The 22,816-nt window shown below is 45.6% G+C and overlaps 1 protein-coding gene across 1 annotated transcript; it reads left to right on the forward strand.

The window, feature by feature from the left end:
• The first annotated feature begins 8,488 nt into the window (after positions 1-8,488).
• LOC119143395 (regucalcin-like) lies at positions 8,489-15,573 on the forward strand. The gene is made up of 6 exons (XM_037377606.1): positions 8,489-8,654; positions 9,146-9,328; positions 10,761-10,976; positions 12,803-12,934; positions 13,608-13,762; positions 15,032-15,573. The coding sequence occupies exons 1-6, from the start codon at positions 8,489-8,491 to the stop codon at positions 15,080-15,082; spliced, it is 903 nt and encodes a 300-aa protein (XP_037233503.1). The 3' UTR covers positions 15,083-15,573.
• Positions 15,574-22,816: the final 7,243 nt, after the last annotated feature.

The raw sequence follows: 22,816 nt of genomic DNA on the forward strand, positions 1-22,816 counted from the left end.
CATTAATACCTATTATGGTGCATCTGCAGCTTCCTTTTTGCATTACATTTTTAAGGCCTCAGCTGTGGTTGTACTTAAATTTAACTCTGGTCATCTGGTGTTGATCATCATCTCTCCCCAATGCATGTCACTATGTCACTCATTTTCTTAAATGTAAACCCAAACGTTTAGGATCAAGAACCATACTTTTTTTTATCCTCTGAAGATCTCAGCCCTGTTCCAGGGAGATGTGTGATGACAGGAAAGCGTTAGGTGTCCTTGGTCTTTTGTGTATAAAAGAAAGCACCACCTGCACGTATGTCCTGCTGAACCAAACCCCAGAGCAGCCCGAGAGGCAGGAGGGGCCCACATGCCCAAATGGCCACAGCTTCTACGAATGTGCACAGAATGGAAGGTGTATTGTACTTTCTTCACAGCACCTGTTGTAAAGGGCAAGCTTATTTACTGGATTGCCTTTTTGCTGGTAACTTCAGGCCTGTCTGTGCTGAAACAGCTGTGATGTAGCTCAGTTGGTTTGTGAACTGCAGGTTTTGCTCTTGGCCTGTGACATGTTCCCATGTTCATGCACCTCCACTTGCACTTGGAATAGCTGTCCATCCCTGTCCTGCTGCGTGAGGGTAACCCACCATTGGCCAAGAGTGGCTGTGTGTGTTCTCTGCAGGTAGCTCCAAGAACTGGTACAGCGTGGTTTTCCAGTGTGTCCCTGCAAATCTGTAGGAGTTAGTTTTTCTCTGCTGGATCTGCTTGTGTCTGCTGTGCCCCCTCGAGTGTGCGGTGGGTGACACAGCTGCCTAGCCCCTGGACCACACCAAGGCCTTGGTGCTGCTTTGAACCAAGATTTGAAAGGTGACTGTGCAAGTCACCGTTTTCCTTCTTTAAAGCATGTGGGGGTATGTATGTCTCTGCAGCTGGAAAAGCAGGAGGTTTAAGCAGCCCTGCTTCAGGGCAGAAGATGAGCATGAGGTGGTGAAGTAAGCTAGGACTTGTTTGTTTGAGTGTCTACCATCCTTCATTTACTGTACGTGCTACAAGATAATCCCAAAGCATGGTAGAGGAAAGGTTTATGAGTTGAGGAAGATGGTGAAGGTGGCAAATTTAGGGCTCTGATCTCACTGAAGTCATGAACCTGGTGATAACTGCAGGCTGTAGGGCTGCTGTCGTTGATTGCTAATGGACATTCAGAGATGCAGTGGAAAACTAATATGCATAAACACAAATAAGCAATAAATAGGCATAAACACAAATAAGCTCTGCTCTACCATGGCTATCCTGTTGCAGAGGTTCCTGCACACACCATGAGGTTTTGTACCTGTGCTCACCCTCAGCCCGCTGCAATGGCAGTAGGGTGATGGCCAGCACAACACAAGGTACCGCTGATCCTTTTTTGTTGTTGCTGTGCTAGAAAGGTAACAGCAAGTGCTCATACAAGCATGAAGGGTCCGGTCAAAGATTAGTTGGTCACTGCTGGTCAAGAGGCACCCAGGAGACAGGGAGGATGAGGCTGCTGGAGCCCCTCATCCTCCATGTTGTGCATGGGCGGCCCTGGGCAAATGTCTGAGGCGCACAGGTCTTTGTGCTTGTAAACATGGCAGCAGGAGAAGGTAAAATAAGCATCTGCAGACATGGTAAATAAATGCCACCTCCTCCTCCTCCTGTAAGATCACCCGCTGGGCTTTGCTACACTGGTTTCACGGGCATCACATGAGCAGGAAGAGCCAACTCTGCCAGGAGAGTTGTATTTTTAACATCAACTGAAATGTCCTGGGAGCATGTCTCGCCGCAGCCTCCAGTGCAGAGCCTGTAGCTGCTTCCTGCGCCGCAGCCCGAGGAGCCCAAACAGGTGCTGCCAGCATATTTTGACGAGTCCCATGACAGAGCGCCGGATCCAGCAAACTGGAGCTGAGCAGTTGCTGGTTCCCTCAATTAGGAAGGCTTCCTGACTTTTGTTTAATCCCTTGCTTATTAATGGCGCTCACCTCTTTGATCACAGACTTGCACTGATTTCAATTAGGGTTGAGCAAGAGCCCAGTGACAGGAACGGCTGTATCAGGAGGAGCAGCTGCTGTGCCCTGAAGGGTTTCTTCACCCTCGTGACCAAAATCTATAGTCATAGGTGAAGCGTATTTATTCCCAACCAAGCTGGAGAAAACTCAGGTAATCCTTTGCTGGCAAAACAGCTCTGCTGAAATAAAAGCAGGCGGCACTGACTGCCCAGGAGCTCCAGTTCTTCCCATCTCAAGCATCAGGGAGGGACCGGGCCCTTCCTACAGAAGGGCAAAGCCACAGGAAGATAAACCTTGGCTTCACTTTTGGACAACGCTGTTGAGTGGGATATCACTGGGGTGAGTAGCTACACCTCTCCCTGCCTGAGGATTTTAATAACTGTGTCTTCATTAACTCTAACCATGCCTGTTGTCATCTCCAAAAGGGAGACTCTGTCTAGGTGAAGAATGACTTTGAGAGATTGGGACAATTAAATTACATGTGAAATTGGGTTTCTGGAGTACCGAAACCTGGGATGGACTCTCAAGGGGAATAAGCAACACAAGTGTAATTTTGGGGGAGTTGTGGAAAAAAAGAGGGGAGCGATGGATTTACTAAATATTTGTAAGCCACGGAACAAATTCAGAGCTACTGTCTGAGCACATGCCTGTAGGTAACAGAAGACAAATACAACTATTTAAATATGACGTTAATATATGCAGTGTGCCAACGCCTTGACACACTCTCCCAACTACACTATGTTGATAAAAAATAGGCACTGCGAAAAGACGTAGAAGGAGTTGCATCAGAGGAGACTGAAGCAGTGGGAAAGGAGAGAGGAAGCCACCCCAGAAGGAGACACTGCAGTGAGGCACCAGCCAGAGGTACCGGCTGCCTTTGGCCAGCTTCACTATAAACTTCTGCTTTGCAACTCAGCAACATTAGAAATAAATGAAGTGCGCGGCAGGGGCAGGCTCTTTATTTTGTAGAAATAATTAAAACAATTGCTGGCTGGCTAGCAACAAACACATGCACCTGCTGCTCGGGGGTTGCACCACTCATCAACAGCATCCACAAAACCTTTGAGGTGTGTCTTGTCCTAAACTGGCTAACCTCTGGAAAGGTAGACGTGGGGGATGTTGAAATGGCATGCCAAGGGTGGGAGATGTGATACTTCTGCTGGTAGTCTAGAAGTCAGTGGGGTAGGAATAAGAGATGGTGCTAAATGTGGTGGGGGTGTCCCCAGAGCATTTTCAGCCTCCCAAGTAAATCAGAGAAACGTGCTCTGCTAGTATTTTTCCCGGCTGCTGTCCTGCCTAGTGCCATTGATGATCCAGCATACAAGCTGCTCGCCAGGAAAGCAGCGCATACATTTTTTTTAAGTTGCAGCGAGGCAGATGTGTTGTCCCTTTGCCTGACTTGGTTTTGGTTTGCCGCAGCCTGTGGTGGGGAAGTCAATCAAGTCACCAGAAGAAAAGAGCTGACTGAAAAGTGTGGTTTTCTCCACCGAAATTGCTTTAGAAAAAATGCTTTGGGAAGTATTTTGCAGAAAAAAAGATTACTTTTTTTTTTCTCTCCTGCACTTGAGAACCAGTCATTTTCTTTTTAAATGGAAGCAGTTAAAATGATTGCAAACCAGAATTTTCCTTTTGAATGTCTTGCAGCTGAAAATGCTGTGAAAAAAAAGTATATTATTCTACATGAACCTCCCTTCAAAGTTATCATTTAGTTTAAAAGAAGGAAAGCAGAGAGTAATGTGAAAAGATCTGTGAGAGCAAGCAGAGACAGAAGGTTTGTGCTGAAATGAGATGGAGCTGACAGCTTGGGCTGGGAGGCCAAGGAAGGCTGAGGAGAGTCCTCAGGGTGCCCACAAGCACTTTGCTTGTAATGCAGTGACCTTGGCAGGAGTTTGGCTTGGAAATATTGCCAGCTTTTTTGCTAGAAATGTTTGAATTAGTCTCTGGCTTAAGGCTGTAATTTTTTAATCTCTAAATGTGGATCAATGGTGACTATGATAGGATTAATACTAGGTCTGTCTCGGCTATTTGCTTAATTGGGAAAAATGTTCATCCTGTGAATCATTTGAACATCAAATTAAAATGTTCATTGAAGTTTTGCACAAGTAAAGAAATGCATTGCTCTTGCCTGTTGGATTGGGTCTGATTCCTCCCAGGTGGCTTCTGCCCCTGCTGAGTGTGGTGAGGGCAGTGCCTGCTAGCAGCCACCTGCCTCCTGCCTCTCCCTGCTTTGCTGCAGCATGCAGGACTGGGGGAGGCGCCCTGCCACTAAAATGCTGGTGGTCACTTTAGCTCACCACCTGGCTTGGACTGTCCCCATGGTAAGCCTGCCCTGCCCCCACCTTGCTGGACCAGCCACAGGGGGGACCCACCATCACCTGCCTCTGCTGAGCAGGGCTGGGTAGGAGAAGGCACTTGGTGTCTTCTTTTAACCACAGACGAAAGTCGCAAATACTGAAGAAGGAAAAAATAGAAGTCTTCAAAGCCAAAGAAGATATTGCTGTCCTGCAGCATCCGTGGCAATTGCCAAGGCTCTGTGGCCAAAGCCCTTCCTGGGGCGTGCTGCAGCTCTCTGCCAAGGCAGGATTCAGGCTTTGCATATTCGAGGTGAGGAGCCCTGTGAGGAGAGCAGGTGACTTCGGCACCCAAGCAGGCTGTGGCACAGCGGGGAAAAGGAGCCAAGCCTTAATGATGCTAGTATGCCTTAATCACAAGAATATTTTTTTCCTTATCATTCAAAGTGACTGGTACTACAAAACCCTCCCCTGCATCTTTTATTAACCTCCCCTTTTTATCACCTGAGATGTTCATCTGCCCCTAAATTTGGGAAGACTGGGCTAGCCCTCAGGGTGACAGAATGGTGCAATGTCTCAGTTTCCCTCTCCCACTCTCATGAAATGAGAAAAATACTGAGCAAGGGTTTTCCCCATCACATGTTCTGCTGCTGGCACCAGCTGGCACCACAAACCAGACCATTCAGAAGGGCTTTGGTCCATGCCTCATCATTCATGTGACTGCTGACTGAATACAAAATGTGAAAGGCTACCTGCTCGGTGCAGATAACATCAACTATTGCATGTTTTTAATTGTCGCTGAAAACAGCAGCCGGACTCATTGGACCAGCGCTGGAAAAGGGATACCAACCCAGGTCTTGCAATATTTTCCTCAGCAGGTGTGTTGATGTGATGAACTGCAAAGTTTTGCATAGGCGTCCTCCAGCTTGATATAAATATTCAGCTGTTTGACTGAGGCAAAAGGGTTCTTAAAATCCCTTGGTTTATGCAGACAGTTATTTCACTGTACGCACATTAAAAGCTTTAGCTGTCTGCCTGCTTATTCAAAGCTTCAGCTTAAAATTAAAAATGAAATTATGTGTGCTTGCAGGGGGGAGAGAGGGAGAGAAACAGCAAAGAAACCTTTTAAGGCCAGTCATTCGTTTGTATTTTACCTGTATCTTAGGGGTACTGAAATGACCAGGTTTTGTCCAGATCGTTTGAAAAGGGATGTAACTGAGGTTTAGAAAGGCTGTTTTTAAATAGCTACCAGAAAGAGATTTTTGGGTTTTAGAGCAGACTGGATGTTTTTACATTAGTTTTTGATTCCTAATAGGAAATTTTTCTTACAGTCTTCAAATTCTGATAGCTTGTTATTCTGATAACAGTTTAACTTGGAAAATGTTTCAGGGACACCCGTCAACCTCTTAGTCTCCATAAGGAGTTTAGGCACAAGTCCAGGAGGCTAGAACACCAACAAAATACTGCAGAGAGGATATAGGCAGGGTGAACGTGATGTTTTTGTCTGCAGGGATTTTATCTGGGGAGAATACATCAGGATTTTGTGCTTTCTGCTTGGAGTTGCTCTTTTTTCCCCTGCATGCTTATCTCTGATGGATCAGTGCTGCACCAAGCAGGGTGTGAAGTGCTGCACAAAAAGGTGCCAGGTGGCAGGAGGCCTGGGGAGTGATGAAGCCAAACGTGGTGTTTTGAACGAGGCTTTTTGCGGTCGTTTCCTCATTTTTCCCTCTGAGCCGCTGTATTCTGTGAAATGCTGCTGCTGCGTAGTTCCATGGAGTGCCGCAGGGAGGGTGCAGCAGGAGGTGGACCACCTGGCACAGAGGGAACTGGGGGCTGCATCGCTGCCAGTTTGTGGGGATGCTTTCGGAGGGCAGTGCTGCCTTTTAGGGTTGGACAAACCTTCCTGCTAAGAGCCTCCATTTTCAGCTGCTTGTAAAAGTTAGTGAAACCTCAGCCAGCAAGGCACAGATCTTTCCTTCTAGTTGCCCTCTTCAAAACAGGGCAATTTAAGACAAAATATTCAGCTGTTTGAATAAAACCCCACAGCTGGAGGGACACACGGGGCCTATTTCTTTGGTGGGGGGGAGAGATGCTGAGGCTGGATGTACACCTGGGGAAGGCAGACACGTGCTGAGGCTCTGTGGGATGGGGCAGGTCTCTGCAGTATCATGGAGGTGGGTGCGAGAGGGGTAAGCAGGCAGCTGGTGCAGGCAGGTTGGTTTCTCCCCTGCCTGTGCCTTGTGAAACAGCTGGTAATGGCGTGATTGCGTACTCTTTACGTGGTGTGCGGGATGGGTCTGTGAATCAGTATTTCACCATGGCTTACATGCCAGGCCCCAGTTTTGTTGCTGCAGAACCTGGAGAAGGGCGGTAAGTGAAATGGGAGTTGGTGGGAAGAGAAAGGTTTAGTAACGCTCATTTAGGTCAATGAAACAACTGATGAGAGAAATGCACGCCGACTGTTGCAGATCTGGAGAATTTCTGCCTCTGTGGGAGCTGTGTGGATGCTGGGCTGCTGCCGAACCACGTTTCCCCATGGGGGTGAGCAGGTCTGAGTTTCCCAGACCATGATACAATAAAGTCAGCATGCATCTCCAAGCCTCGGGTCCCAAATACAGCAGCCACATGACATAAGGCTTTAACCCAAGAGAAACTCACTCCTCCAGCTTAAGCATGGCTTAACAGGTTTTAGGAGGTTTTACTGGCACCTCGTTGCGTATCCTTATTTACACTTTAGATTGATGCTGTTTGCCTGAGGGGAGCAACTCACTGCCCGGCCTCTCCTGGCCATTTTTCTTGGAAGGGGGAAGGGTATACCTGATAAATGGGTTGTTTGGACCTTACCTTGGCAGGGTGACTCCTTATCATGCATGTCTGGGGCTGGGGAGCAGGGAAGATAGGGGTCTCCAGCCCTGTTGTTTCCACTCAGAGTGATGACTGGCTCTTCCCACATACTTAGAAGCATATTAGTGCTAATTAATTATCTGTAAACCTTATCACCAGCTCACCTACCAAGAAACAATGCCCGCTTGAAGACACTAATCTGTAGGAATAGTGTTATGTCAGGGACTGGCTGCTTCCCAAGAAATATCTCTGTGATCTGTGGAAAAAATGTGCTGAGGCTGGTGGGTGCCGCAGCGCAGCCGCAGCCGCAGCCGCAGCAGCAGCAGCAGCAGCAGCAGCAGCAGCAGCAGCAGCAGCAGTGTCTCCATTAGCGGTGACTGAGGCGTCGAGTAGGCCCCTTTCTCCTGCAGGAGCTGAATGGCGGAGGGTATTGCTCGCACCGCAGCTGGGGCAGGGCAGGCCCTGGGGCCCAGCTACCCATTTTGGAGGCCATCAACGGGCTCTGAACACAAGTGTTAGGGACTGGGCACCCTGTGCTGGGGTGGTGGCAGAGTGGCCAGTGTCCTCACAGGCACCCTGCTGCGGCAGGGATGGGGGTACGGGGCAGCCGGGGCACGGACACCCCTGGCAGGAGCAGGCACCTGGGCTGGGAGCTTCACAGACGGGTGGCTTCACCCCCGGAGTAGCAGCCGGGATAATCACACCCTGCAGCCTGGCACAGGGTGAAGTTCGGAGTTTGCAGCAGGGGTTGGAGCCGTGGCTGGGGCAGTGAGGGGGGCAGCGGAGATGAAACGCAGGAGCATGAAAGGCAGGAGCCATCTCCAGTGTTTGCATATGCACGCTGACTCGGTGTGGGAACAGGCACTCGGTCTTTGGTGGCCTCGGTGGCAAACTGCAGTCGGTATTGTGGGTGCATGCATGTCTTCCTGTGGAGCACATCAATGCATCTGTGTTAATAAGGCAGAGCCTCATTTTTCCACAAAAAGGCTTCTGGCTCATTGGTGCTGCTGCCTGCCAGTCCCTCCCCATGGTCTGGGGGGCCCTTGGGATCACCGATCCCCAGCCAACAGCTTGGTGCCAGCTCAGGGCCCTGTCCCAGCGCTCCCTTGCCTGGAGGCAAGTTCCTCATCAGCAGCTCTGGCTTAAAGCCTCTCACCTAGGAAAGGTTTGCTAAGGAGAAGCCTTGGCACTTCAAGCTGAGTTCCAGCCATGAAGCCTCTTAAATTACTCCATCATGTGGGATTTAGAGGGTTTTCCATTTACAAACCCTGCTTTTAAGCATCACAGGCATAAAAAATCCACACAAGAGCTTTTCTTTAAATCCGTTGTCAACTCTCTTCCCCTCAGACCATGTCCTCCTCCATCAAAATTGAATCTGTTGTGAAGGAGAAGAACAGGATGGGAGAGTGCCCCGTCTGGGAAGAACGGGAGAGCGCGCTCATCTACGTAGACATTAACTCACAGAAAGTTTGCCGCTGGAGCCCAGTCACCAATGAGGTGCAGAGTGTGTCTGTGGGTAAGGGTCCGTACTCACCACCTCATCCTGGGAGTCTTCTCTGCCTGCCCCTGCCCATCCCTCCCAGTAGGAATCCTGCGGCATGGTGGTCTCCCTTATGTTCCATGGGCCACATGCCCTGTCCTTCATTGACGTGTTGCTAAGCACAGTGTGGCCTAAGCCAGCTGAGCAGAGGGGACCATGCTGAGGTGTGGAGGGCCATGTTGCCCTTGCTGAGCCCCAGTGGGAAGGCATGTTTCCTTTGGGACCTGCAGAGGAAAAGGTGCAGTCCTAATGGCTGTGTCTGCCCAGATGGTGGAAGGATCCGGGGACTGTAAAGCCAGCGAGATGTGCTAACAATCTCAGGGGAGAAGGATCTTAGCATCAGCTAAGCCTGTCCTGGGTCAGGGATGTCCCAATCAAACCCAGGTGACCTCGGTGAGGTGGGGAGGGGTAGGGCTGGCTGATGGCCCTGGAGCTGCCCACCATCTCCTGTTCCCTCTTGCCCTCAGATGCCCGTGTCGGCTCAGTGGCACTGCGGCAGTGCGGGGGCTATGTCATCGCCCTGGGAACCAGGTTTGCCTTTCTGGACTGGGACACCCAGGTGGTCACCACCATCCTTGAGCTTGAGCAGGATAAGCCCAACAACAGGTTCAATGATGGGAAAGTGGATCCAAAGGGGAGGTTTTTTGCTGGTAAGTTTCTGGCAGAAATTTCCCCAAGAGCAAAGAGGAACTAATTACCGTGTGTTTTATATAGTGCATTTTATTCCATGTTCTCAATTCCTCTGTTGACTTCCCTGCAAAAACCACTGTCGTGAGCATGAGCTATCTTGTAAACCCTCTGCTCAGTTACTGCCCAATGGGGAGGACAAGAGATGCTGGCCGCATCCTCTGACTTATAATGAAGATAGAGGCTGTGGACAAGGGCCATCTGGTGGAAGGCTCCCCTTCTACTTGGAAGATGGTGTTTTTCAAACATCTCCCTCCACAGAAAGTGAAAAGCAGGTGAAGGTAGACATGTAGACAGGAAGGTTTTTGGAGGTATAGAGGAGGATACAGCTCCTAGAGTAGATGATGAGCTGCGGGTTGCACTGTTCAGGTACAGCCTCCCCTGATTAGCCCATGGGAAACAGGGATGTGGTGAGAGATCCTTGGCATCCTGAAGGCAAGAGGAACTTTTCCCACTGGTTGCAATGCAGCCAGGGTGCCCCTGTGCTTTTTGTCATATAAATGATGAGCCAAGCATAGCAATCCAAGCTGGAAGTGGAGAGCGACTGATGGGAATGAAAATGGCTCTGTATTTGTTTTGCCAACCAGCCTTTTCTTACTATTTCAAATTTGCCAAAAGTCAGGAAATTCATTTGACTCATGATTATGCTTGAGGGATAACGTGTCACTGGAGTTAAGGGCAAGAATAAGAGAGAAAAACCTGCTTTGCACACCCATTCCCAGCTGTGCATGGAGGATCAATGCTTTTAACAGGGGTTTTGGCCAAGCATTGTAAAATAAGCTCCTGAGGGCTTCTGAAAGGGGAGACCAACAGAAGCAGTCTGTCATACTTAAAAGAAGGTGTAATGTCCTCCTTGAGTGCTTCCCATCCCATCACTGCAGAGCTCTCTCCAGAGGAGAGAGAATCAGGAAATACCTAACGGGGTTAACACTGAGGCATAAATTCCTTGAGAAAAAAATCTCACTTCTGTGGCATTCTCCACTTGCTTCTGAGATGAGTGTGCTTTACAGCACCTGTATTTTAAGGTAACAGCCCATTTAAATGATGAAAGTAGCCTATGAGGAGCAACAACAAAAAGAGCACATGATGCTTGCCTGCATCTTGGCTTTTGCTGTGAGCAGAACCTCGGCCCCTGGTGCATCGTGGTGCTCCTTTGGGTCTTTGGTGTCTATGACTCAAACAGCAATGCAGAAGCTCATCCTTTCATCAGTCAGCATCACCTCTGCGGGACGCAGCTGCTCCTGATCGGCTCCTTTTCCTCCTTCTCATCAATCTGATAAGACCGGGTTAGTCCCTTTCTCCCTAGGACCTCTTAGTAACACTCAGAGGAGGTTTTTAATCAAGCACGAGGAGCAAGCTTCTACTTTCTAACCAGTGCTCCCATTTCCATTTCAGGTACAATGGCTGAAGAGACGGCACCAGGGGTCCGAGCGAGCCGGCAAGGCGCTCTCTATACCCTTTTCCCTGACCATTCAGTAATAAAACAGTTAGACCAGGTGGACATCTCCAATGGTCTGGACTGGTCCCTGGACCACAGGACCTTCTTTCACATTGACAGCCTGGCATATGCTGTGCATGCCTTCAGCTATGATGTGCACACTGGAAAGATTGGTACACATGCTCTTCTAAATTTGGTGACAAGTTTGATGACTCTTACTCTTTCTGCAGTGAGACCTGGGCATGTAAGATGCAGTGATTTATTTGACAGATCTCATATCTTCTGGTTACAGCTTGTCAGCAGGCTGATTGTGATTTTTCTCAAATATAGTTACACACCAGGTGAACAAAGTTTTGACAATCCTTCATTTACTTTAATCTGGATAAATAATCATATTAGACCCGTTCAAGGAGTTGCAGGGAAGAAGTCATCTGTACTGCAGGGTGAAAATTAATTTATAGGATGCTATTTATTCTTGAGTGCCATCTACTGGAAAGCTTTGATTGTACTAGCTCCATAAATACAAATACAGAATATGCATGCATGTGTATCACAGAAATATATTTAAAGAATGAAGTTATCCTTGTGACTAAGGTTTCCCAATTCTGAAATTAAAATTGCCTTCAGATGTTTGGCAAATTTCACTTAAATTCATTTTCTGGACAAACATCTTTTATTGTATCTGCAAAAAGGAAAATTCAGGTGCAAGCGAAATGGGTGCAAACCCATTTCAAAACTCTATGAAATATTTTGGAGCTATATCGATCTGTTATACTCCGTGGAAATTTAAATGGCTGAAGTGCCTTTGTACTCTAATGTTGCGACAGAGGGAAGACACAGTCACTCAATATGAGTGATCAGCAGACTTCGTTTATTGTCTCTTACAGTCACCTTTTATGCCTTGTTATAATTAGCTCATACATATTACAAAAGTTAAGCTCATTATTGGTTAGTTGCCTAAATACCAAGCCCGCCCCTAGTTTCTCTTCTGTAGTTATCTGTTCCCACCTGCAACATTCTTTTCCCACCAAAATCTTCCTGTTATTGTGTAACAAGAACAGCCAAGGATAGTGTATTTTTGCTTTACTTCAGATAAGCTGAGAGCGATGTGCATTTTTGTCCAGCCAGCTGGACTATGTCTATGTGACCCTTTTCAGCTAGCCAGTTATCCACACTCTAATTAGCGTGGACTTTGTAATCATGGGTGAATATCATACAGAATAATTACATTCACTCAGATTACAATTGCTAAGAAAATATATTTCTATAAATTTCAGGATATAAGGCTTCTAAAGAAGATTTAGTCCAACTTCCCCCCCCCCCTCCCAATACAAAAATGTAACTAGTTTGAACTTCCTAGCCTTGGCTATTTTTGGGTAGTGTAATGGCCAGAAAGCTCTGGGTCAGAGCAAGCAGACCTCTGCCCATGGGCACTGGTCCACGGACTGCGCACGTGTCCACCAAGCCATCTGCACTGCCGCCTAGACTGCCAGCAGTTGGTGTCCAGGCTTAATCAAAACCGGTAGCTTTCTTGGCCATTAAAGAGTAAAGTTCTTGATCTTTAGCTGGCAGAAGTTGCTTATTGCCAGCATTTAAACCCAAGTCATTATGTGTGTGATGCGTTGCTCATAAAAAGAAATCCAGGCTGTAATGATCAATGGAAGTGCAGGAAAAGTCACTGCTCTTGCAGCAGTTGTGGCATGACAAGCAGCTAGTGGGTTAACAGGAAGGACAGGTTCTTTTCCCTTGGTAAAATAACAGGAGCCCTAATTCAGTACAATCCCAAACTGCAATGGCTCTGCTGGGGGCTTGCTTCTGCCAGGCTCAGTTAGGCTTTTAACACATCTGCAAAATGTGCACATGATATACATATTCCAGTGCATTTTTCTCACAGAAAGTGAATTTACCAGTTTGCAAGAGCATGGAATATGTTAGACTGGGATCTGATACAGAACTGGTACCAGCCCATGTAACACCAGCTCTGTAACTCTCCCTGCAGCCTGCCCAAAACTTTTGTACCGTCTAGAAAAGGAGGAGCAAATGCCCGACGGGATGTGCATAGATGCAGAAGGGAAGCTCTGGGTGGCCTGTATCGATGGTGGGAGAGTCATTCGCATAGACCCAGAGACAGGTAAGGCCTCCGCCAGCACCTGCGTATTGAGTGTCAGCTACATGCCATGAACGCAAGAGGAAAGGCACCCAGGAGGAATGCCTTGAAGGTGAGATGAGGTGGTGTCATTTATTGCCCAGTTCTGCCCCATGGGTTGTCGAGAGCATCGCTGGCCCAGACCCTGATCACATGAAGAGTGATCCCCGCGCTGCCTCTACACGGGTACCCTGGCTCCTGTGGGCTGCTGATGCACCACACCCTCTTCTTAATAATGCCACTAAAATCCCACAAAAAGCACTGCACATTTATTACAAGAAATACTACAAACTTGCAATTAAAGGAGAAAAAATTCTCAGTGTTGAAACATTTAACTGGGAAATGCTGTTAGGGAATGACAGCCATCCCAGGCCAGGTGTCTTTGCCTTTCCTGGCTTCTCATACTGTGTTGCTTCATTGTGAGAAAAGGAAGCGATGCCTCACAGATATTGGGGAGAGGCTGAAAACTAGTTAGACATGAGGCAGATGAAATAATTTGATTTCCCCACAAACTGTCATTTAGCATATGGCCCCTGTCTGTAGGGGAGATGCCTTCTGAGTAAATACCACATCTGTGCCATGTGCACTAGTACTGCATTCATATTTATATGTTTCCTAGAAAATGAACATTAGGAAACAATTGCACATTTTTTCCCAGGAAAAAGAATCCAAACCGTGAGGCTGCCTACTCCGAGGATCACCTCTTGCTGCTTTGGTGGAAAAGACTACTCAGAAATGTATGTGACTTCTGCATACGATGGACTGGATGAGGCCACCTTAGCCAAGGAACCTCACGCAGGAGAGATCTTCAAGGTGAGCACGTTTCCTTTCTTTCTGTATGTCAGACCTGCCAAGCCTCATGCTCTGAGAGTGAGGTGCCCTCACTCATCCCACTGGCCTGATGTGCTGGTCCAGATGCGTTCCGTGTCCACTGGCCAGGCACAGCTGCTTTTGCACAGCTGCTCGTGCATTTGGAAGGAAGATTTGAAGAAATTGCTGGTAATAGTGTTGACATGTTGGTTAGCTGAAGTTGATATCCAGTCAGGGGCTGAAGGCAGCCAGTGGATCTGGATCTGCCCTGTATAACATATTCTGTAATACACTGTCAGGACTTGAGTTTTGCTCCTATTTCTTCCTATATTTTCATCAGTTTTGGAAATTTCACTCCCTTAATTCTCAGTTTTTAATTGTGACAAGAAATCTAGATGTTTACAGCACAGGTTGCTCCTTTAAAAATTAAATTCTTAAATTCACCCAATTTGCACCCGAATCCCAAAACTTGTGGGATTTTTTTAGTTTGTTAAAAGTGGTTGCTACATTTTGAGAAACTAATAATATACATTTTTGTCCAGGGCTCTTGAATCCAAAACTTGTTTATCTCTTCATTTTTCAGTCCATTAGCAAAAAGTACATCAGGAGAATAAAATGCAGTTCTTAATGAGCAATTGCCCTCATTCCCTGAAAGCTGACCACAGCAGGAAAGGGAAGGGTCGTAAATGAGTGGAAATGAAAAAAACCAAACAAACTCAAACAAAAACCAAACAAACCCAGACTGTAATCAGTTTGGCAATAGGATGAAGACATGTTCCAGCAGGGCTGGAGATCTAGTCTGGGATCTGGGACCTTATAGTTGAAAGCAGTGTTTGGGGGAGATTTCTCATGGCTGAGAATTGATAGATTTCTCAAGCAGCAGAGTTTAGGAGCTTTGTTTTTTTTATCTCTGTTCCTCAGTTCTCCAGTTCTAGAAGGGAATTTATATTTTCCAAACTCACATTTGTCTTGCATGGGCAAAGCACATTAAAAGTTACTATGAGTGATTTCATCAATGCAGAGATAGGGACAACATGTAAGGGCTACAAATAATGTGTAAATTATCAAAATTATTGAGTGGTGCTAATAAAGACCTTAGTCTTAAAGAGTTCTAAAGAACTCCATGTAATGACTCATTTTGGTCTCCTCTTGAAGCCGGAGACCTTCCATGTAGCGGTAGGTTGCTATGGTTTTTGTTGTACAACATTTGAGTGTTTTCATTGTACTCAATTGGAGATGTTTCCTTTTTTTATTTTTGTAATTTTTAAACAGATAACAGGCCTGGGTGTGAAAGGGATCCCACAGAATTTCTATGCTGCTTGAACATTGACACTAAATAACAAAGAAGAAATGCTTGCATCTTGTAGTAGCTCTGACAAGCAGAAGTCCAATGAACTACAGAATTTATCTGTGAGGATTTCTAAACTGAAAGCATGCTTGTTTGGAATTGAAGATATTCTTTCTTCCGTGGGCCTGTGGCTTGACGCAATAGGTTAGAGAGGTAAAGTTAATCTGTGTTACACCTTGATAGCTTTTGTGACTTTCCATAAACCTACATAAGCCTGAGCTTAGTTTTGTTGAACTTTCTGATGACCAGCTCTGGATTTTCAAGGTTGTGTGTTCCCAAAGAAGAACCTGACTCCTGGTTTGTCTTTTCATGTTACAGTGATTTACCAGCAATGACATGGCAGATTTTAATAAATATTGTAAGAGTGATGGCTTGAACTGGACTACTCCTCTGCTGTGGGACTCCCCCTGAGGTGTTTTCTTGGTGATCAGACCTATTTGTAGTATCCAGACTCTATTTTTTTTACATCCTTGCTAGCCTGTTTCCATTTGCCTTGTCATAAATTCTTCCATCTTGTCTTTAGAACATGGTTTATGCTGCTGAAAATAAATTATGCAATCACACCTAAAATATGCTTACGGTTTGTTTTTTTCCCTGCATTCAGATATTACCATGAAAATGCTGAGTGACCACACACAGTCCGAGTACAAACAGGCTGTGAGCTGCCAGGATGGCCTGATACCAAAAATGGATGCTCCCTAGAGTTGTCCTGTCCGGGGTCATATTTGCACCTATACACATGGACTTCCCTTTGCTTTACATATTTTCTTACTGCATGCATGGTTTCTTATTCCTCTTCTTATAAAGCTCTTCCTCTGCTGTTTCAAGTATTTTCCTCCTTTTTCCCTTCAGATTTTCTTTTTCTTCTCTTCCCCCTGAGCTTCTCTTTCTACTTAATCTCACTTTTTGCCAGCTTTCTGCTGTCTCTTTGTGGTCCATATTGATCAGTATTAAGTTGGAAATCCTTGTCCCTGTCTTTAATGCTGTATATATCTGCCCAGGTTTCTCGCTGCATTACCCTCACCTGCTCTTTCTTCCCTGGGAATGAAAATCTGGCCTATCAATGTTTCTCCCTTTGCCCAAACTGTACAGGGCTTTCTCCCACACCAGTGACTACATCAAAGCTTTTGAATTTGGGGGTTTCCTGAAGGCCTCTGCATACCTGCAGTGAGCCAGGTCCTGGCCAAAATCTGGCCAGCCTGAGTGGATGAGCAATGGAAGTGGAGAAGTTGCTCACCTCTTCTCATTGCTTCTACTGGATGGTCTGCAGATAGAGCAGAAATAGCACCTTGCATCTAAGTAAATGAAATGCACTTTGGAAAATGCTGGCAGATGAGTCTGTGAAAAACTTAAAGAGTGCAGTGGAGGGGGTCTCTCAGTTTTTCCTTGGCTTTGTGCAAACCTGGGCCCTGACAAAGCTATTTTGTCTCCTACATCTCCGTGACCTTCAGTTCATTTCTCCATGAGCAGGAGCTGATTATACCTTGGTGCTGCAGAAAGCACAATGTCGAGGTGTGTTTTTAGAGGCTATTTAAATAATGACCCAACACTATGTTGGATTCACTGAACCTCTGTGATCCTTTCATTATTTAAGAATGCTTGAGACCTGTAGATATCCAGTGAAATCTAGCCTTTGCATTGAATTTGCTATCTTTTCACTGCCTGGGAAGACAGCACATAATACATATTCAGATCCTTAACGCTGACACTTTGTGATGTTACAAAGAAGTCAATAATACTCATCATTTACCAGACTTAGGTTTCAGTGTCTTTCTCTGAGGTATTTGGCCTTTCCACCACTGCTATTCAAGCCTTGAGTAAGCCCTCAGACAGTATGAGCAGGGAGTAAGTATTCAATGCCTCACGAGGATAACCTCCCACAATAACCCATGCATGGAGGAGCAGAGAAACTGTGGTTAGCCATGCAGAAGTGTTATTTTCCATGGGGCTGTATGCAGATTGCCCCTAGAATTAGCTGTTTTCTCCATAGCCAGCATCTTTCTCCTGGCCAGGGGTCCCTCATAGCAGTCTTGAAAGAACCAGGCTGGGTTGCTTGCTTTCTTTTAAAATGCTCATAACATCCGACTCTCTTATGTGGTAGCTTTCTGGCCAGCTGACAAGCAGGAGATCTGGTTCTGAGCTCTGATCAGGCAGAGGGCAGCCCAAACCATATGTCCCAGGACGATGTCCTACCTGTTTTGAAGGAGGATGTAACATGGGGAAGGTTAGGTGGTATATTTGGCCCCCCCAGTTGAACCAGGCCATAGTCCAGAAAGAAATGTGAGATCCAGGGGGGGCAAGAAGGGAGATTTATTCACTAAGCACTATTGAATATACTTGATCACTGAACAGAATTTTCTGAAGTACATTTATTTCAGTGCAGTTACCTGAAGTCTACTGTAAAATCCATGTTAGGTACTTTTTGAACACTTATTCTAGACGATTATTTTAGGTCGTTAGCAAACACTTTGCTCCTGTGATACTTGACCAGATGATTAGTAAAACAGGATGAAGGCTCTTGGCCCGTCACTCTGCTTCACTCCTACCTTGCCCTGGAAGGGAGGTGAGTCCATAATGCTGCAGAAAGACAACCTAACTGAGAAATAAAATGTTCGGTTAATTTTAATGTTTGCTCAACAATTGAGCTGTTGGGTTTTTTCCTAGTCATAATTCCAATAGTAATTAAGCTGCTGAAGGTTCTTATGAGTAAAGGTGTTAAATGCCATTTGGCACCATGTCAATACCAAACTGGTATAAGGAGCCCTGACAATTATGCAAGATTTCCTGTTTACCCCACCTGGAGAGGAATGCAAGGCATGACATTTGGAGGCAAGTCAAGTGTCCTAACCTTTAATTAAAAAAAATAATGTAGGAAGTGTGTGCAGATGCCTTATTTAATTAAAAATATCCAGTTATTTACAAAATTGCCTACCCACTAGGCTATTTGCTCTGCCAGAAAAGGAAAGTAGATAATTTTGAAACAATTTGCACTTGAGAAATCCTTAATACCCTCGGTTTTTTTTCTAGAGCTTCCCCAGGCGCACAGGTCAGGCTCACTGGTTTGTAATTCCCCAGTCACACCTTCCTCCATCTCTAAAGGGACACACTGTGCGTGCTACTCAGACTCCAAGGTCCAAGCGTTTTGGGATGTCTCATAGCGCAGCTTCCCAAATTAAAGAAAGGTTTGAAGGTGAATTTCTCTCTGTTACCCAAAGGCCCACTACTTCTCTTTCCAATTTCAGAAGTTGCTGTTTTGTGATTTTGCTTCCTAAAATGGTGTTGATTGAAAACCATGGTGGGACTGTTCTCCAGCCTTGTTAACTGAAATGAAGCAAAGACCCTTTGCCTTAGGCCAGGCGAAGGCATCAAGGAAGGGGGTATAGGACTGGATTCATTCCCTTTGTGTGTGTAGGGAACAACACGGTGTCTGTATTCCTTGGTGAGGATACGCTCTGAGGTGGTTACTGGATGACTGAGCATGTGGTTGGTGTGGGTCAGCCCTGCACAGTGAGAAGCATGGCAGGGAGGACGCTGCCTGCCCAGGGGTAAGCTGCTGATGGAGTATCTCCCCAACATCGATCACAGGCAAAATGTAAAACAGCCTGTCAATAAGACAGTGGTGACGATGGGAGCCGACTTCCTTTGTAAGGGATTGGTCTGTACATCCTGCTTTTTATAAGCTTTCCTAAGTACTTGCTATGTTTAATGATTATTTAACCCATACCAGGCTGGATAAATCTTACTTCTCTCGCATGCTTTTCTGTGTGTTGGGCGTATGCTTTCAACTGGGAAGATTTTGATCCCTGTGTTTTCTAATCCTTGTGGGACAAACTATCTGCCTTTTCTTGCCTGCCCAAAAAGACATGTCTTTGAGAAAACCTGTTAAATCTAAACCGAGGATCTCCAAATACTCGTAAGTGCAGCCAGGATGTGAGTGAAGCTGGTTAAACATCACGGCTGTGCTGGCATTGCTGCTGCACCCACGTGCTCTCACAGGCCTGGAACCGGCAAATACAGGGATGTAGTGTTTGTTTCACTGCCTTTTACTGTTGTGCCTAGGACTTCAGGCAGGAAAGAAGATGTGAAAATGTTTCTTAATCCTGGATAAGGAGACATAATAATTTTTCTAGCAATCTTTGTTTATCTGTTTCTTGTTGTGATTATCTACTTCATCATAAAGAGAAACTGTAAAGATTGTCTCTTTGCTAATGAGGGAAGGGACAGACACAAAACAGCTGACTTTAAATAAAAAGTTCACAAGTGCTACCTGCTGTGGGTAAATAGGTCCCTGGCAACACAAGAAGGTAGCTTCCCTGCTAAAATGACCTGGCTTTGCATAGCTGGTTTGTTTTTTTTTTTACTTGACCCTATCATGCTGCATACTCACATCAGTGTCAAAAATATAACTTTGAATCCAGATCTTTGCTACCTTCTTGCTGTTATCTCTGTGTCAATGTGTACTGGGATTTCAGAGGTAATAATGCACAGCCCACAAAAGAGAGACACTGAACTTTGAACCTCTATTCACATGAAAATACTCTTGGAAAATGAGAAGCTACTTGCCCTATGAACTATTAACGGGACTACTGGGTGACCTGTGGGGTGACTTTGGTCAACAGATGGGTCTGACTGGGAAAACAGCTGCAGGAACAAGAGGTATCTCCTTGGGAGGTATATGAGCAGGAACTGGATGTCTGCAAAAGAATGGCTGAAGGGCAGAAATAACTGTAGATTAATTTATTTTGTCTAAGATGATAGATTGCTTGAGCTGCTGAAAGTACTGGTTTATTGAGTTTGTGCTGCATGGTGCAGCACTGACAACCTCAAAATAAAAAAAAGTTGGTGTTGATGTCAGGTTCTCGTCCTGCACACAAATAAGACTCACTTGAGCTGTGATAACCTCTGAGGAGGTGTAAGTCCCTCATCCTCATCAGCTGCTGTCTTAAAGAAAAAAGTATTCAACTGTGTTTAGCAGTACCCAAGTCATGTTGGGGAAGAGAAGATACGGATGAATGCCCTGTCAAGACTGTGGTATCATTTGGAAAGAGCTGATATCATGGCAGTGATACACTGGAAGAATTTAAGATGAACGGAAAGAGAAAGACTTATCAGAGGTGAGACTTAACATGGAAGCTGAGGTGATGACAAAGCAAAATGTGGTGAAGGCACAGAAAGGGGAAGAACATGTTGCTAGCAGGTGTGGTAAAAGGCAAGTGACAGGAGGGTGGGCTCCATAATGTGGAAGTAAAGCTTGAACTGGAAAAATTGTACCTGGAGGGACACATAGGGGTCAGAGAAAACTGAAGATGTTCGCTCCATCCTCTGCAGGGCTTTATATAGTTTATTGTACCCAAAGGGAGACAGCAGTGGGAGAAAAGCTGAACTGCCACTGCTCTCTCCCATACTTTTTGCAAAGACCTATACTTTTTTTTTTTTTTTTTTTAAATCAGACACTCAAAAAGCTCAGACACAAAAAGCTGGGCTGGTACACAATGGACCTGTTTGTATTTAACTTGGTGAGGAGTGTAAGTGCAGGGTGTGGGACTGGACGATGATGGAGTTATCCCCACATCAACGCCACTGGGGTAACACGGTCACATTAAGAATCTGGAGCAGTGACAGGCCAGCTACAAGAAAGCCAAGGAGTGTGAGGTTGGTTGTTAAAGGAAAAATTCACACAGACGTGGGTACCGCTGCACTTGCTTTAATCATGACTCAGAGCTGGACCACCACCTCAGTGAGTGGTAGAGAACAAAGGGATACAGCACAGCTTATGTACACTTATCAAATTATTAGTCAGTGTCTGAAGTTTTTAGAAGTTTCCTTTAGTCTTGTCAGTTCTGTGAATCCATCACCTGACCCTGTCCCACTTGATTCATCTATTCAGTTCCAGTCTCTGCCTCGATTCCAAGGTCCTCCTCGGATCACTCTTTCTGCCTGCTTTAACTCACACAATCCTTCAAGCACACTTAGTCTTTGAACAAGCAATTCCCATTCACATATACTATTTTTTCTAAAAACACCTGTGTTTCTGTGAGCATCTGTGTACACAAATTGATCATCTATTGTTTCTCTATTGTCCTACTGATCAACTTGACTAAGTTTTAAACCAGCCTTGGATTAGGGCTATACAAGGGACGAGGCCTGGTTCTGCCATTTAGCAGCTTCAGCACTTCAAATTTCTCAATTCAAAATACATTTTCTTTAACATTGATCTGGAGCAGAGAAGGGGAGCCTTGCCTGCGTTATGAGGTGCTGGGCTGGTTTCTGTTTTGGCATGCTGGGTATCTTGGGAAGCATTCTCTTGCCTGAGAGTATTTCACTTTGCTCTAGGAAAATGAGGGTGTGTATGGACCCAGAAGCTTTCTATATTGTTCCTGCTAGAAAGCCTGATTAGTGGTGTGGTCTCACAGAGTTCTTCACCCACTGGGCAAAAAGCCAATCTCACACTCAGAGCCAAGAGACCACTCGTTGCATGTCTGCACAGAGATGGGGGCTGCATGGTAAATCCACAAAGCTAGCCATAGTAAACCACTTTATACACTTTGAACAATTGTTCACAATTACCTTTATTCACACTTAATTCTCATTTGTTCTTACAAGCCCGGTCACCATTTAAAGATACAACATTCTTTTTTTCACCCTGCATGTTCTGTGGGGAGGGGCCTTTGTTGGTAAGGGGCTTTCTTTGCTGGAGGGTGGACTTCGTAGTATGCCAGTTAGGATAGTTTACACATAGTTCAAGGAATTTTCTGCTTGGTCTCGTTAACCATTTGGTTCTCCTTGAGATTATCTTGTGCCCTAGCTTGATTTATTTATGACTCTCCCAAGGCCAGGTTTTATTAACTATTTGTAACACCCTCTGTTTTTTTCAAATCCCTTCTTGTTTTTCATTACAGATATTTATGTATTTTGTTTAAATTGCAAGTCAAATAACAGATTGACCTTCTATTAATTGCATATATGTGAGCCAATCAACTACAGTGGCTTTCCTCCTACTACTCTTCCCCATTTGCAAAGGTCTACAGGTGGGTTTTAAGCTATCTCCTGGATGCCTTGCCAGATGCTGTGTGGCAGGAAAATGGCAGACTAACTTTTTCCAGTCCTGCCTTATGCCATGCTTTCTGTCTGTACCTGGATCCCCCTTCAGTCTTCTTTCTACCCTATCCTCCCCCAGGACTTGTACATGCTTCTTTGAAGCAGCTTGGACTTGCTTATGTGATGGGAACTCAGGAAAGCCAGTACAGCCACAATCACTGGAAATATGACATAAAATTATCTTTTCAATGCATGTACAGAAAGGTTCAAGTAGGTATTTGCTTTCTCTTAGGAGTTACAAACCAATGATGGAAGCTCCAGATGACCTGGGATATTGCTGTGGAGAAAATGAGTGAAAAACATGAAGATTAGCTTGAGATGGTACTGTAGCATTAATATTTTCTGGTACAGTGGGGTTGTGGGGTTTTTTGAGTGATTTGGCATAAATTTCTGTTTCTGTCAAAAAAAAAAAAGAGTACTATGGACAAAATTGACTGTGCTATCTTGGTTTGGGAAAGGTTGTACTTTTGGAACAATTGTGTGGATCCGGTGTGGGATCACTTATTACTCTGTCGGCAGTGCTCCTGGGATGACTGTCCATGGCTGTGTGCTCTTGTCCCCTCTGCCAGACTTCTGCCTGGGCCAGGGCTCTTTCTGCTTCTCCAGACAGC

Source organism: Falco rusticolus, chromosome 2 (assembly GCF_015220075.1).
Source record: "Falco rusticolus isolate bFalRus1 chromosome 2, bFalRus1.pri, whole genome shotgun sequence".
Classification (NCBI taxonomy): Eukaryota; Metazoa; Chordata; class Aves; order Falconiformes; family Falconidae; genus Falco; species Falco rusticolus.